Source organism: Phycodurus eques, chromosome 14, assembly GCF_024500275.1.
Source record: "Phycodurus eques isolate BA_2022a chromosome 14, UOR_Pequ_1.1, whole genome shotgun sequence".
Taxonomy (NCBI): domain Eukaryota; kingdom Metazoa; phylum Chordata; class Actinopteri; order Syngnathiformes; family Syngnathidae; genus Phycodurus; species Phycodurus eques.
The window spans coordinates 24,065,197-24,083,129 of NC_084538.1; the positions used below are offsets into that span (position 1 = coordinate 24,065,197).

Sequence of the window (17,933 nt, forward strand, 5' to 3'; positions counted from 1 at the left end):
CCGACAATCCTTTCAGCAGTTTTGATTGTCCGTTGCAGTCGGAGTTTGTCCTTTTTTGTAGCAGCACCAAACCAGACTGTGATGGAAGAACACAGGACCGATTCGATGACCGCTGTGTAGAACTGTCTCAGCAGCTCCGGTGGCAGGCCGTGCTTTCTCAGAAGCCGCAGGAAGTACATCCTCTGCTGGGCCTTTTTGAGGACGGAGTTGATGTTGTTCGCCCACTTCAGGTCCTGAGAGATTGTAATTCCCAGGAACTTGAAGGTCTCGACGGTTGACACAAGGCAGCTGGACAACGTGAGGGGCAGCTGTGGCGAAGGATGCCTCCTGAAATCCACGATCATCTCTACCGTCTTGAGCGTGTTCAGCTCCAGGTTGTGTCGCCCGCACCACAGCTCCAGCCGCTCCGCTTCCTGTCGATATGCAGACTCGTCACCGTCCTTGATGAGGCCGATGACAGTGGTGTCATCTGCAAACTTCAGGAGCTTGACAGTCGGGTTCGCTGAGGTGCAGTCGTTCGTGTAGAGAGAGAAGAGCAGCGGAGAGAGGACACAACCTTGGGGCGCCCCAGTGCTGATGCTGCGTGTGGATGAGGTGGCCTCCCCCAGCCTGACCTGCTGTGTCCTGCCCGTCAGAAAGCTGTAAATCCACTGGCAGATGGCAGGTGAGACGCTGAGCTGGAGAAGCTTGGTTGAAAGGAGTTCAGGGATGATGGTGTTGAACGCTGAGCTGAAGTCCACGAACAGGATCCTCGCGTAGGTCCCTGCACTGTCGAGGTGTTCTAGGATGAAGTGCAGTCCCATGTTGACTGCATCATCCGCAGACCTGTTCGCTTGGTAGGCAAACTGCAGGGGGTCCAGCAGGGGACCTGTGACACTCTTGAGGTGGTCCAGCACGAGACGTTCAAAGGACTTCATGACCACAGATGTCAAAGCGACAGGCCTGTAGTCATTCAGACCAGAGATTGCAGGTTTCTTGGGGACTGGAATGATGGTGGAGCGTTTGAAGCAGGATGGAACTTCGCACATTTCCAAAGATCTGTTAAAGATCTGAGTGAAGACTGGAGCGAGCTGGTCCGCGCAGACTTTGAGGCAGGATGGGGACACATGGTCCGGTCCTGTCGCTTTGTTAATCTTCTGTTGTTTGAAGATGCGTCTCACATCCTGTTCATGGATGGTTAACGCAGAAGTCAGAGGTGTGGTTGTGGTCGCGGGTGCGGCCGGGTGGGTGTGTGGAGTGAAACTGTCCTTTTCAAATCTGCAATAGAAGGTATTCAAGTCGTTGGCTAGTGTGCTATTGTTCTCAGCTTGGGGGGATCGTCGCTTGTAATTAGTCAGCGATTGGAATGCACGCCAGACTGATTTCGAGTCGTTCGCGCTAAACTGTTTTTCCAACTTTGCTGCATAGATCCTCTTTGCAATGTTAATTTCTTTAGTAAGCTGGTTTCTAGCTCGATTATACAGGGCCCTGTCCCCGCTCTGATATGCATCTTCCTTAGCTTGGCGAAGCTGCTTAAGTTTACCAGTGAACCACGGCTTGTTGTTGTTGAATGTCCGAAATGATTTTGTTGGTACACAAACCTCTTCACAGAAACTGATATAGGATGTGACAGTGTCCGTATATTCATCCAGGCTGCCAGCTGAATTTTCAAAGACACTCCAGTCTGTGCAGTCTAAACAGCTTTGAAGTTCCATCTTTGCTTCATTGGTCCACTTTTTGACTGTTTTCACTGTAGGCTTCGCACATTTAAGTACTTGCTTGTACGTCGGTATTAAGTGAATTAAGCAGTGATCAGACGAGCCCAGGGCTGCACGAGGTATAGCACGGTATGCGTTTTTTACCGTAGTGTAGCAGTGGTCTAAAGTATTATTTTCCCTGGTAGGACAGTCGATGTGCTGCTTGTATTTCGGGAGTTCGTGGTTGAGTTTAGCTTTGTTAAAGTCCCCGAGAATAATGAGGGGTGAGTCCGGGTGTTTTTTTTCAATTTCGTTGACTTGTTCGGCGAGCGTTAGCAATGCGGCGCTCGTGTTAGCTTGCGGTGTGATATAGACTCCAGCCAGTATAAACGATGCAAACTCACGTGGCGCGTAAAATGGTTTACAGTTCAGAAACAGCGACTCCAAATGCGGGCTGCAGTGTGTGCTGAGCACCGTGACGTCCGTACACCATTTTTCGTTTATATGGAGGCATATCCCGCCGCCCTTCGTTTTTCCCGATGATTCCATGTCGCGGTCCGCTCGATGAATGTTGAAGCCGGGAAGCGTGACGGCGCCATCGGGTACGGCGTCGCAAAGCCAGGTCTCCGTGAAGCACATGGCCGCGGAACGTCCGAAGTCTTTACTGGTCTTTAACAGAAGATGAAGCTCGTCCATTTTGTTGGGTAGGGAGCGTACATTCGCGAGGTGGATCGACGGGAACGCCAATCTGTGTCCTCTCTTGCGGAGTTTCACCTGAATTCCGGCTCGTTTTCCTCTGTGGCGCCGCTTCCGCATCCATGCGCCGAAAACCGCGGACGCCGCTCCGGTGAGTAACTCGGGGAAAAAACTGAGCGGATTTTCGAAAGTTGGTGACAGAAAGTCCGGAGTAGCCTCCTTGATGGTTAGCAGGTCTCCCCTTGTGTAAGTGAGTCGTGTAAGGTCTCCAAAGACGGACGAAAAACACAAAAACAAAGACAATACTAGAGAGCGCGTTACCGAGGCGGCCACACTGGTAGGCGCCATCTTGATTTTGATTTTTCAATAAGCAGCAGTTTGGCAAATAGGTAAAAAAAAATCATCAAAAAGAAACTTCACACTGTTTAATGCCACTCCTAGTTCAAATTTACTGTCGAGTTAAACATAAAACAGAGTATTATACCAGTTAATTGGGTGTGTATTTAAAACAGCCAAACAATTGCTTAAAGAAAGGCCCCACTCGCTAATGCGAATTAGTAACTATGTTGCGGTGATTTAACCCTCCAACCAACGGATTGAACACAAAGGGTTGACAAATAACATGTAGACAATGTAACTAATCACAGTCATATACGACTAATATGCAGTAAGTGTCATACTGATGAGCTCAGAGAGGAGTTAAGCCATTATTAAGGCCACTCTAGTTCCAGGCAGGACAGGCCCCACAGCAATATGATTGGTTGCTGCAAGGATGCAAGGACTGCCGAGAATGGGTGGGATTCATAATAATACCATGATGAACAGTATAGCCATACATTTGTCTTATACTGCCCCCAGGTGGCCGAGGTGGGCACACCAGCAGTAGCAGCATTCAATATACATCCATCCATCCATTTTCTACCGCTTATCAGAGATCGGGTCGCGGGGGCAGTAGCTTTAGCAGGGACGCCCAGACTTACCTCTCCCCAACCACTTCATCCATCTCTTCGGGGAGGATCCTGAGGCGTTTCCAGGCCAGCCGAAGGATGTAGTCTCTTCAGCGTGTCCTGGGTCGTCCCCGGGGTCTCCTCCCGGTGGGACGTGCCCGGAACACCTCACCAGGGAGGCTTCCGGGAGGCATAGGAATCAGATGCCCAGCCACCTTATCTGCCTCCTCTCGATGTGAAGGAGCAGCGGATCTACTTTGTGATCCTCCCGGAGGACCGAGCTTCTCACTCTCTCTAAGGGAGAGCCCGGACACCCTGAGGCGGGAACTCATTTCGGCCGCTTGTATCCGGGATCTTGTTCTTTCGGTCACGACCCACAGCTCGTGACCATAGGTCAGGATAGGAACGCAGATCGACCGGTAAATCGAGAGCTTCGCCTTTCGGCTTAGCTCCTTCTTTACCACAACAGATCGATACAAAGTCCGAATCACTGCAGACTCTGCACCGATCCGCCTGTCGATCTCCCGTTCCATTCTTCCCTCACTCGTGAACAAGACCCCAAGATACTTCAACTCCTCCACTTGGGGCAGGATCTCATGCCCGACCTGGAGAGGGCACGCCACCCTTTTCCGACTGAGGACCATGGTCTCAGATTTGGAGGTGCTGATTCTCATCCCAGCCGCTTCACACTCGGCTGCGAACTGCTCCAGTGAGAGTTGGAGGTCATGGCTTGGTGAAGCCAACAGAACCACATCTGCAAAAAGCAGAGATGCAATACTGAGGCCACCAAACCGGACCCCCTCTACACCTCGGCTGCGCCTTGAAATTCTGTCCATAAAAGTTACGAACAGAATCGGTGACAAAGGGCAGCCTTGGCGGAGTCCAACCCTCACCGGAAACGAGTCCGACTTACTGCCGGATATGCGGACCGAACTCTGACTCCGGTCGTACAGGGACCGAACAGCCCGTATCAGGGAGTTAGGTACCCCATACTCCCGAAGCAGCCCCCACAGGACCCCCCAAGGGACACGGTCGAATGCCTTCTCCAAGTCCACAAAACACATGTAGAAGTCCGCATCACTGCAGACGCTGCACCGATCCGCCTGTCGATCTCCCGTTCCATTCTTGCCTCACTCGTAAACAAGACCCCAAGATACTTCAAAACACATGTAGACTGGTTGGGCGAACTCCCATGCACCCTCGCGGACCCTCCCAAGGGTGTAGAGCTGGTCCACTGTTCCACAGCCAGGACGAAAACCACACTGCTCCTCCTGAATCTGAGATTCAACTTCCCGACGGACCCTCCTCTGCAGCACCCCTGAATAGACCTTACCAGGGAGGCTGAGGAGTGTGATCCCCCTGTAGTTGGAACACACCCTCCGGTCCCTCCGGGGACCACCACCCCAGTCTGCCAATCCAGAGGCACTGTCTCCGATGTCCACGCGATGCTGCAGAGGCGCGTCAACCAGGACAGCCCTATAACATCCAGAGCCTTGAGAAACTCCGGGCGAATCTCATCCACCCCTGGGGCCTTGCCACCGAGGAGCTTTTTAACCACCTCGGTGACCGCAACCCCAGAGAGAGGAGAGCCCGCCTCAGTGAACCCAGACTCTGCTCCCTCATGGGAAGGCGTGTCGGTGGAATTGAGGAGGTCTTCGAAGAATTCTCCCCACCGGCTCACAACGTCCCGAGTCGAGGTCAGCAGCGCCCCATCCCCACTATACACAGTGTTGATGGTGCACTGCTTTCCCCTCCTGAGACGCCGGATGGTGGATCAGAATTTCCTCAAAGCCGTCCGTAAGTCTTTCTCCATGGCCTCACCGAACTCCTCCCATGCCAGAGTTTTTGCTTCAGCGACCACCAAGGCTGCATTCCGCTTGGCCAGCCGGTACCCATCAGCTGCCTCAGGAGTCCCACAGGCCAAAACGCCCGATAGGACTCCTTCTTCAGCTTGACGGCATCTCTCACCATTGGTATCCAACAACGGGTTCGGGGATTGCCGCCACGACAGGCACCAACCACCTTATGGCCACAGCTCCGGTCGGCCGCCTCAGCAATGGAGGCGCGGAACATGGTCCACTCAGACTCGATGTCCCCCGCCTCCCCCGGAACATGAGCAAAGTTCTGTCAGAGGTGGGAATTGAAACTCCTTCTGACAGGGGATTCCGCCAGACGTTCCCAGCAGACCCTCACAATACGTTTGGGCCTGCCAAGTGGGACCGGCATCTTCTCCCACCATCGGACCCATCTCACCACCAGGAGGTTATCAGTTGACAGCTCCGCCCCTCTGTGACCCCCCCTTGGGTCACAGATACACAATATGACTAGATCCAGCCAACAGATGTGCCCGCGCCTACGTGGTGGCCATGTTGAATTTGGCTCTGCGTGAAGAAAGCGTGGCGTTTTTTTACTTTAAGAGATGTCACTGGAGCGATACTGGAGTCTGTAACATGCGATTTTCTTGGTAAAGTAACAGTTTCTTTGTCAAGCTATTCGTCTATGTCATTTAATCTTAACTGACTGAGAAATAGGAAGCGCACTAATTCCTTGCGGCTCTTGAACACGACCTGCCAAAATGACAACAACTGATTATCTCCACCGAGCACACCAGTGTGGTAAATTTGGATAAAATTTTTAACTTTTCTAAGCTTTTTGTTAGCGCTGCTGCTAAACTTCTGTCACATCCGAGACAGTACAGTCACCTTTTAATTTGGTCATCCTTGTCCCTCACTCTCCAGGCATGACGAATCGATTTATGCTCAATCCAATTGTAACACAAATGTAACAGTTGGATTATGTGTGGGTTGACTGGTCATAACTGGAGAGCGGGGCACAGCAATGACGTGCTAAAGAATCAACTGTTGTGTTCAGGTGTTCATTAGTAAATTGAGTTCAATAAACGGATTCTGTGCAAAAGAGTACGAGTTGATTTTTTGTGTGACAAGAGTGACTTTAGATGACCTACACTTTGGACGCTACACTAAAATTGTATGAACAATGGAGGTTAATTTAACTGCAGCAACGCTACTACTTTGCGGTAGTATGTTTAAATCACCCACAAACACTCATTTACTGCTAAAGAGCAAGGATTAAACAGCATACGAACAACGTATCTTACACTACATTACAATGTACACAACAACAGTGTACACATTCCTTGAAAACTGGTTACAATACCAGGTATTTGAAATAGTATTTTCCCAATGGAAAATATCCAGTGTTTTAGTGTATTTATATTGATATTAAAATGAACAACCATTTTATTGTGTTTTCTACATAAAATGTTTCATAAATAAATGCAGAAAACAGAGAAAATTGCCAATAATTTTATGTAATTATGAAGGAAAAATACTATATCGGGAGATAAAATTACCTATATTGGGATATATTTGTTCATATCGGACAGCACTACTGCCATCAATTTTGTCCACGTGTGAACGTACATGTTGCACGTACACAATGGTCAAGTCGCAACATGCAAGAGCTGGTTAGCTGCCGCTACGGATGTTTTTGTGATTTCTACTGAGAAGGGTGCCAACAACACAGCCACTATTGTGTCTTTGGACTGCATGGGAGCCGCAAAATATTTTGCAATACACATGCATAACTAAGTATGGGAACCACATTGCACCAGCATAAGCATTTGGCTGAATAACTTATTTACTGTATAAATACTTTAGGCAAGAGGCATAAGTCAACCGCATTATTAAATGAAAAAAAAACAGCTTTAATAAACACTTTATTTCGAACGTTGTCTGTTTGTGAGTGTGTGATCCGTCGTTAAAAGATAAGACTGATAGATCTTATTGCAAATATTCATCACTACTTTCCTGATAATTACAATATACACAGTTATTGGTTGTTTGCAATGTTAAAATATTTGTTGTGACTGTTAAATTCTAATTCATACATATTTTATTTTGTTTTAACAAAAGATCATGGAAATAAATTAATGATGCAGAAATCATGGAAATATGGTTAGTTACAAATATGGTAACGACAGTAGTAAGTCGTCATGTGAGAAAAAATTGACAATTGAAAATAGAAGACCTCGAATTTGATCGTGAGGTGGCGAGAGTCCCACCTCAATTTCATCTTACTTCAGTCCATTAAACATTGTAGCAAAAGCGTAGTTTTTATATTGTTTAGTGAAGTGTATATGCAGAGAACAGAACAAGACATTCAACAGTGCCTTAATGAAAACGTAACTTAATTACCTGCTCATTCTCCTTGTAATTTCGGAGTGCCACACACTCACAACGGTCATCCTCCAAATTGTAGCCAGTAGTGATCTGCAAATAATTAGAGCCATCAAGACATTCAAGACCACTTGTGTCGTTTTGCAGGCATTGTTGCATTTCATGGAAACAAATAAACAAACACAGTTTCAATACTATTGGAACAGTTACATGGGCTGAAATATGTGCCAGCAGGAACTGAATTTGAATCCTTTATATTTGAATTTCTACACTTGAATAATTGCATTCAAATACTGTATTTGAAAAAAAAAAAAACATTTAGAATTTGTATTGTTATTTTGAAACATCCACCCATCCATCCATTTTCTACCGCTTATCCGAGGTGGGGTCGCGGGGGCAGTAGTTTTAGCAGGGACGCCCAGACTTTCCTCTCCCCAGCCACTTCATCCAGCTCTTCCGGGGGAATCCAGAGGCATTCCCAGGCCAGCCGAAGGACATAGTCTCTCCAGCGTGTCCTGGGTCGTCCCCGGGGTCTCCTCCCAGTGGGACGTGCCCGGAACACCTCACCAGGGAGGCATCCGAACCAGATGCCCCAGCCACCTCATCTGGCTCCTCTCGATGTGAAGGAGCAGCGGTTCGACTCTTTGATCCTCCCGGAGGACCGAGCTTCTCACCCTATCTCTAAGGGAGAGTCCGGACACCCTGAGGCCGAAACTCATTTCGGCTGCTTGTATCCGGGATCTTGTTCTTTCGGTCACGACCCACAGCTCGTGACCACAGGTGAGGGTAGGAACGTAGATCGACCGGTAAATCGAGAGCTTCGCCGAAAGGCGAAGCTCCTTCTTTACCACAACAGATCGATACAAAGTCCGCATCACTGCAGACGCTGCACCGATCCGCCTGTCGATCTCCCGTTCCATTCTTGCCTCACTCGTGAACAAGACCCCAAGATACTTCAAAACACATGTAGACTGGTTGGGCAAACTCCCATGCACCCTCGAGGACCCTGCCAAGGGTGTTGAGCTGGTCCACTGTTCCACAGCCAGGACGAAAACCACACTGCTCCTCCTGAATCTGAGATTCAACTTCCCGACTGACCCCCCTCTGCAGCACCGCTGAATAAACCTTACCAGGGAGGCTGAGGAGTGTGACCCCCCTGTAGTTGGAACACACCATCCGGTCCCCCTTCTTAAAAAGGGGGACCACCACCCCAGTCTTCTAATCCAGGACACTGTCCCTGATGTCCATGCGATGTTGCAGAGGCGTGTCAACCAGGACAGCCCCACAACATTCAGAGCCCTTAGGAACTCTGTGCGAATCTCATCCACCTTGCCACCGAGGAGCTTTTTGACTCTGCTTCCTCATGGGAAGGCGTGTCGGTAGAATTGAGGAGGTCTTCAAAAGTATTCTCCCCACCGGCTCACAACGTCCCAAGTCAAGGTCAGCAGCGCTCCATCCCCACTATACACAGTGCTGATGGTACACTGCTTTCCCCTCCTGAGACGCCGGATGGTGGATCAGAATTTCCTCAAAGCCGTCCGTAAGTCTTTCTCCATGGCCTCACCGAACTCCTCCCATGCCCGAGTTTTTGCTTCAGCAACCACCAACGCTGCATTCCGCTTGGCCAGCCGGTACCCATCAGCTGCCTCAGGAGTCTCACAGGCCAAAAGGCCCGATATCACTCCTTCAGCTTGACGGCATCTCTCACCATTGGTATCCAACATTTTTGCCGCCACGACAGGCACCAACCACCTTATGGCCACAGCTCCGGTCGGCCGCCTCAGCAATGGAGGCGCGGAACATGGTCCACTCAGACTCTATGTCCCCCGCCTCCCCTGGAACATGAGCAAAGTTTTGTCGGAGGTGGGAGTTGAAACTCCTTCTGACGGGATTCTGCCAGACGTTCCCAGCATACCCTCACAATAGGTTTGGGCCTGCCAGGTCGGACCGGCATATTCCCCTACCATCGGTGCCAACTCACCACCAGGTGGTGATCAGTTTACAGCTCCGCCCCTCTCTTTAACAGAGGGTCCAAGACATGCGGCCACAAGTCCGATGACACGACCACAAAGTCGATCATCGAACTGCGACCTAGGGTGTCCTGGTGCCAAGTGCACGTATGGACACCCTTATGCTTGAACATGGTGTTTGTTATGGACAATCCGTGATAAGCACAGAAGTCCAATAACAGAACACCGCTCGGGTGGGGGGGAGGCGTTCCTCCCAACCACACCCTTCCAGGTTTCATTGTCACCTGTCACCGTGAGCATTGTCACCTGTCACCGTGAGCATTGAAGTCAGTCTCACAGCAGAACGCCCTCTCCAGCACCCCCTCCAAGGACTCCAAAAAGGGTGGGTACACTGAACTGCTGTTAGGTGAATAGGCACAAACACCAGTCAGGACCCGTCCCCCCACCCGAAGGCCGTGGGCCCCGGTGACCCGCGTCCAGGCAAGGGAAACCTTGATCCATTAATAGTTTTCATCATAGGGGTCTTTTAGCCGTGCTTTGTCTGGTCCCTCACCTCGGACCTGTTTGCCATGGGTGACCCTACCAGGGGCGTGAAGCCCCAGACAACTTCGCTCCTAGGATCATTGGAACACACAAATCCCTCCACCACGATAAGGTGACGGCTTCTAGGAGGGCAATTTGAAACATTGCATTTAAAAACAATCTGAATAGTATAATTTCAAAATGAATTAATTAGTTTGGAACTGAAGTCCAATAAACTTGAAAGTGACTAAGATTTATTTTTGTCTGCAATGAAAATTCAAATGATATATTTTCACATTCAGTTTGATCATTTCAGATTCAGTTTGACAAATTAAATTTCAAAGTAGCTGTGACAGACATCCGGGGATTGTAAGGAATAGCAATCGATCTGCGATCCACAGATCTCTTCTTCGACCAATCAGCGCCATCGTTCTTTTAAATCACGTGACATAGGGACTCTCCGGAAAGTCAAATCTAATCAGCTACAGTATTTTAACCTTTAGCCCACATTTCCTTAACTTTTGTGGAATGCATCATATGGTAAGAAAGAGATAAAAAGGCGTTTTCTTTCACACTTAGGAAAGGACATATCACACCGGTGTGACTTCTTTCATTTTTTTCCCCCATCCATCGTAATGTCATCCAGGCATTGAACTCCATGCCGTAGGCTTTACTGACACCTGGGACTAGAAACTGCACACAACACATCTCGATATAGACAGCAACGTTTCAAATGAGGCGGCACGGTGGTCGACTGGTTAGAGCGTCTGCCTCACAGTTCTGAGGCAGTTCTGAAAAATGACAGATTTAAGGTGTTGCCTATTGGGCCGTGGCAAGTAACAATTGATAAAAGTACCTCTTCTCATTGTCTTCTCCTCCCCACCTCCTCCTCACTCTTCTTCAATCTGTGGGAGGGACGTTCACCTCAGGGCATTGTTGCCCTCTACAGGGTGCCATTCCTCATTGCAGTTATCCAGAGGCTTGACAATCACACACAAACTGCACTTGACCCTCCCCCCACCCATCCCCGTTAAAAAAACGCCACTGAAGTCTTTTGACGGCATTGACAGGGATAGCTAGATTCTAAATGACGTCTTTGGACAGCATTGGCAGGGAATTAATTAACATACATACTATAGTGTATACCCCGCCCCCCCAAAAAAAGCTTTTTTTTGGGGGGGCGGGGAAGAGAAGTAGACTGAGCTCGAGTAGTGTTGCCATTCGCGAACGAGTTGTTCAAACACACAAAACTTGAATAAACGGACTGAATGAAATCACGTTATGAACTAATTTGTTCTTTTCTCAATTCAGTTGAGCTCAGCTGCCAGCATGCACCCCGACAAACGGCGACACCCGCTGTGCGGTGACAGTGGCTGAGTGCGCAAGGGTACTCTCAGTCTCGCTGCCAAAATATGTATTTCATGTAAATATATGTCTACGTGAAACTGCTGCCCTTGAGAACTGCGCCAAATCAGCTCATTAGCTTCAGCTGTTCAACAGTCCGGGGTCTCCGTTGTCGTATTTTCCACTTCATAATGCGGCAGACATTTTCATTGGGACACAGGTCTGGACTGCAGGCCAGTCTAGTACCCGCACTCTTTTACAACGAAGCCACGCTGTTGTAATGTGCATAATGTGGTCTGGCATTGTCTTGCTGAAATAAGCAGGGGCGTCCATGAAAAAGACGTTGCTTGGATGGCAGCATAGCTTTCTCCAAAACCTGTATGTACCTTGCAGCATTAATGGTGCCTTCACAGTAAGTTACCCATGCCATTGGCACTAACACAGCCCCCATACCATCACAGATGCTGGGCTTTTGAACTTTGCGTCCATAACAGCCCGGGTGGTTCTTTTCCCCTTTGGCCCGGAGGACATGACGTCCACAATTTCCGAAAACAATTTGAAATGTGGACTCGTCGGACCACAGAAAACTTTTCCACTTGGCATCAGTCCATTTTAGATGAGCCCCCAGAGAAGCCGGCGGCGTTTCTGGGATATTCCAAACCGGTGTTTGATGATCATTCCTCAACTTTCTCAGTCTTTTTTGCCACCTGTCCCATCTTTTTTGGAACGTGTTGCAGCCATAAAATTCAAATTCGAGAAGCCGGCGGCGTTTCTGGGTGTTGTTGATAAATGACTTTTGCTTTGCATTGTAGAGTTTCAAGTTGCACTTACGGATTTAGCGCCGAACTGTATTTACTGACATTGGTTTTCTGACGTGCTCCTGAGCCCATGTGGTGATATCCTTTACACATTGATGTCGGTTTTTGATGCAGTGCCGCCTGAGGGATCGAAGGTCACGGGCATTCAATGTTGGTTTTCGGCCTTGCCGCTTACATGCAGTGATTTCTCCAGATTCTCTGAAACTTTTGATGATATTATGGACCGTAGATGATGAAATCCCTAAATTCCTTGCAATTGTACGTTGAGGAACATTGTCCTTAAACTGTTTGACTATTTTCTAACGCAGTTGTTCACAGAGGTGAACCTCGCCCCATCTTTGCTTGTGAATGACTGAGCAATTCAGGGAAGCTCCTTTTTTACCCAATCGTGGCACCCACCTGTTCCCAATTAGCCTGTTCACCTGTGGGATGTTCCAAACAGGTGTTTAATGAGCATTCCTCAACTTTCTCAGTCTTTTTTGCCACCTGTCCACATTTTGGAATGTGTTGCAGCCATAAAATTCTAAGTTAATGATTATTTGCTAAAAACAATAAAGTTGATCAGTTTGAACATTAAATATCTTGTCTTTCTAGTATATTCAATTAAATATAGGTTGAACATGATTTGCAAATCATTGTATTCTGTTTTTATTTATGTTTAACACAACAACCCAACTTCATTGGAATTTGCGTTGTAGTATAGCAGGTAGGATTAAGTAACTAGTGCATTAAGAATAAAAACTTAGAAAACCCAAAAATAATAGCGATAAATGAAGTATAAATCATAATATTCTAGACTACTATAATTTCCAAATGTCAGGCTTGATAGTGATAATATAAGGAGTGAACAGGCAATTAGCTGTTTAAATAAAAGTCCAACTATATAAATACTATATAAACTACTGTAGCTTGACATAATGGAACACAATACAGCTTTATAATCATATAGAGAATCTTTATACTCTATGATATTCTCACTTGTTTTATTTTCTAATGGATAGTTTGAGAGTCACTGATGGTGTAGTGGTACATTCGCCTTTGGTGCAGTTCAGTTTTAGTTCCCACTCGGTCTACTGGTACGGTGTGTGGTTTTGTCCATCACCATATGTGCCCTATGATTGAGGCGACCAGTCCAGGGTGGAGTCTGCCTTTTGCCCAAGGTCAGCTGGGATAGGCTCCAGCACCCCGTGACCCTGAATAGGGTAAGCGATATTGAAAAATGGATGGAAGGATAGTTTATTTTTATTATTTTTCACTTTATGTGGGTTTGTTTAAATTGTGAACTGAACTCATTTGGTACATTTAATGCATTATTCCTTCAACGCGATGTGAATGTGCAATTAAACCTAAGTTTAGGCATTCCCAAGAACCTAGCACAGAAGGGAATGGATAGAGTTGCAGCTGATTTGCACTTTGGTATCTCGGTGTTCCCCAGTAAAGGCCAGTCACAAACAGTGCAGAGTGTTGCATTTTGACTTGAGAAGTTTCAATTAAGCAAACAACACTGAGGCTGGAAGAATAATGCAGCCGATTACACCTTGGGCGGACATTAGACTTGAAACCTCTGTATCCCGATCGAGTGAAGTTGGGGAATAAATAAATAAACAATAAAAGTGCCAATTAAGAACTACTACTTAAACTACCAAACTATCGTGCCTCTCTATGAGTTAGTTATGACAAAGGGCTTAACATACGTTTGGGGGGACTCAAATTGGTCAAAGGGGAAATCTTATCTGTTGCTAAAGGGTTAAATATTTCTTCAGGGTCTCACACATTGAAATAATTGGCTTAGGCCTTGCCGCTTGCTGTTTTGCCCACGTTTTTTTTTTTTTTTTTTTTTTTTTTTTATAAAAAGGTCTCATAGTACTACTTATTCCAAGAACTAGTTAAGATTCCACACTTAATACACACAAAAGTGATAGCATTCCAAGTGCATAATATACCAAGATTTCATTTTCCTGAAGTTTTCACAATTTTGTGATTGGTATGCGTTTGTTTTTAAATCTACAGTATGTACCTTTTTACCAACCCCTTTTAAATACCCATTCTATATTTGAGCAGAAAACAATTCGAGGTACGAGCCAGCAGCTGTCCTCACAGACTTGGAGCTGCCTTATTGATGTGCAGAGAGAAGATAGAGCTGAAGCTCCATTTGTAGGCCAAAATTGCTGTATTATGACATTATCTGAGAAGGGCTAATTCTGGGCTTTCAATCTGTACCCTTGTGTCAACCCTGTTTCTTTTATCTGGATTTAGTATTAATTTTGTATAAAGGAGCAATTTTGTATTGTCTGTCAAACCTTTAATGACTTAACTCTTATGCAGCCAATGAATGACCCAAGCTTGATTTAAAATGGAAGCGCTTTTTGTTATCTATTGAAACACTGAGGAGTGTACATAATTGTAATAATGATGACCCTCATGATGATTGTGTATACATATGCTTTCCACATAAAATAGAAGAAATGGAAAACAATAAACAAAATGATAATTTGAAAATTTGTGTGTGTGTGGAGGTTTTACAAAGCTCACTAAATTTAATACAAATTGGCCTGATACAGCCTGGTGAAGGCTCATCCATTCCATGACGGGGGCAGCGTCATTGACATTTCAGTCCTGGTTTGTTTGAATCATGGAGTCAAATCCAAATCCTGATCCAGACACAGCCCCGCCAGTGAGACAACGGCAACCACAACTACAAGAAAATCAAATGGCCACAATAGAGGCAAGAGCAACACAACCATCCTTATGTGTCATCTGCTTTACCTCCATTCACACTTGCTGTGAAAATCAACATGGAGTCATGGTCAACAACAACAGCTCCTGCTCTCCTGAACTAAAGGACCTGGAACATGCTGCCAGCGTTGACGGGAGCAGAGCTACTGGGGGATCACAACCGACAGAGAGACCATGGACTCTGAAGCCTGTCCTAACTGAGGAAGATTTGTACACAGTGATGAAGGATGTCTAAGAAACTGTGTATGGTGACTGTTGTTCCTTTAATTCCCTGAGAGCCCAAGTGTTATTAAGTCCATCATGAAATACAGTATATAAGTACAGCATATGGACATTATTGGTTCACAAATTTACCTTATCAGTTTATTTAGTGGTTATATGACGATTAATCCTGTCAGTCATTTAAATTGATTGATCCTGGCCTAGTCCTTGGTCACAGGCGCAGCTTCATCACAACTGCTACATTTACAGCAGCTGAAATAAGTATTTAACACATCACCATTTTTCTCACTAAATATACTTCTCAAGGTGCTATTGACCTGAACATTTCACCAGATGTTAGGAACAACCCAAGTAATCCATACATACAAAGAAAATAGAGCAAAATAAACTCAAAATTTAAGTTGTCTGTAAAAATGTGAAATAACACAGGAAAATATAAATAGTGATATAATAATACAGAGTGAAAATTAATATGAACTAATTTGTTCCTCTCAATTCATTCATGGGAAATATTGAACACATGAAGGGAGGTGCAAAAGGGCATGGAAAAACAAAACACCTAAAATCTATCAATAATCAAACAGCAATCCAGCCCCTTGTCAGTGCAAATTAATATCAGCTGGTTCCGTCCAAATTGATGGCCTACAAAAAGGTGTCATTGCCAAGGTGCATCTCATGGTGGATCTGAGCAGGGAGCGGTCTCAAGACTATTGCAAACTAATTGTTGCAAAACGATAACGATGGCATTGCAAACAGGTGCATATCTAAGCTTGCTCGAGTGTGCACGGTTGGGGCCATAATACGTAATTGGAAAGTCAATCACACCACCATAAATTCACCTCCATCAGATGCTTCTTGCAGGATTTCTGACAGAGGAGTGCAAATAATAATCAGACTTGTCCAAGAGCCAAGGACCACTTGTGGAGAGTTTCAAAAAGACCTGGATTTAGCAGGTACTGTTGTCACAAGGAAAACAGTGAGCAATGTAATCTGCTGCCATGGCCTGTATGCACGCTCACCACGCAAGACCCCACTGCAGAAACAAAAGATGTCAAAGCTCGTTTAAAGTTTGCTTAACAACATTTGGACAAGCTAGTTTAATACTGGGAGAATATAGTCTGGTCAGATGAGAGCAAAATTTAACAGTTTGGATGCCATAATGCACACCAAGTTTGGAGGCGAAATGACATCGCACATCACCCTAAAAACACCATACCAACAGTGAAGTTCGGAGGTTGGGAAGAAAATGGTACTGGTAAACATCACATGATTGAAGGAAGGATGAATGGACAAATGTACAGATACATTCTTGACAAGTATCTGCTGCCATCTATGAGGATGATGAAAATGAAACGAGGGTCGACACTTCAGCACGATAATGATCCAAAACATACTGCCAAGGAAACTCTCAACTGGTTTCAAAGAAAAAAAATTAAGTTGCTAGAATGGCCTAGCCAATCACCTGACTTGAATACAATCAAAAATCTATCGAAAGAACTGAAACTTAAGGTCCATAAAAGAAGCCCACGGAACCTTCAAGATTTGAAGACTGCAAATGGGCCAAAATCACACCAGAGAAATGCATACGACTAGTTTCTCCATACAGGAGGCATCTTGAAGCTGTCATTGCAAACAAAAGCTTTTGTACAAAGTATTAAATAAATACCAGTTGGCATGTTCAATACTTTTTCCATGTGTCATTTCACATTATTACACACAACTTAATTTCTGAGTTTATTTGTTCTACTTTCTTTGTATGTATGGGTTAATTGAGTTGTTCCCAACATCTGGTAAAATTTTCATGGCAATAGCACCTTCGGAAATATATTTGAGAAAAATGGTGACGTGTTAAATACTTATTGCAGCCGCTGTATAGGCAACCTGCTAAATTCAAGAGATTTAGATTTAGGTGCATAGGTTTATCCTGATTTAGTCAGGATAAACCTATGCACCTTTGGTGCCCTGCACCAAACAGCAGTTCAGAGTACCCACCCTTTTTGATGTCCTTAGAGGGGGTCCCGGAGAGCGCTCCGCTAGGGACTCCATCGCTCATGTGGGCAATGACAGTGAGACCTGGAAGGGCGTGATTGGGAGGAACAAAACGAGAATACATATTTTTCTCGTCATTTCACCGCTCTTTCTCTAGAATAATTTCTCTCTTTCAAACAATTCGGCAGCTCAAAGAAATACTCCCAAAATACATGCAATCATCATCAGCGACCACACACCAATTTCTCTCAATCTAAAAGTTGAATCAAATTTGGGACTCCCACCAACATGGCGCTGCAATGCGTCCCTATTGAAGGACCCGGATTTTGATACTTTCGTGAGGAAGGAATGGGCTGAATTTCTGAAATTCAACGACTCCCCAACCATATCCCCATCTCTGTTGTGGGAAACCGGGAAAGCTGTTTTGAGAGGCCGAATCATATCATATTCTTCGTATAAGAAAAAACAAGAACAAAAAATGGAAAATGGAATTGAGGGAACAATTAAACAGCTCACAGAAGAATATGCAATTAATCCGACAGATACGCTTAGAAACCAACTTCAAAAGGCAAAATATCAATTAGATGTTATCTTATCAAACTGAACAGATTTTCTACAACAGTTAAGATACACTAGCTTTGAGTACAATAATAAATCGGAAAAATTCCTTGCGAACCAACTTCAGGGCAATAAAGACATGTCATTACAGACATTAAAGATTCAAACGCTAACTGTACACAGTCACCATTAGAAATAAATGAATTATTTTACAATTTTTATAGCAGCTTCTTTGCGTCTTCGAACAACCTAGACC

The 17,933-nt window shown here is 45.7% G+C and overlaps 1 protein-coding gene across 1 annotated transcript in view; it reads right to left on the reverse strand.

The window, feature by feature from the left end:
• Nucleotides 1-17,933, reverse strand: part of setd3 (SET domain containing 3, actin histidine methyltransferase) — a 122,339-nt gene that overhangs the window by 18,722 nt on the left and 85,684 nt on the right. The window contains 1 exon segment of the mRNA XM_061695742.1: nt 7,537-7,611. Coding sequence (XP_061551726.1) covers nt 7,537-7,611 — 75 coding nt within the window.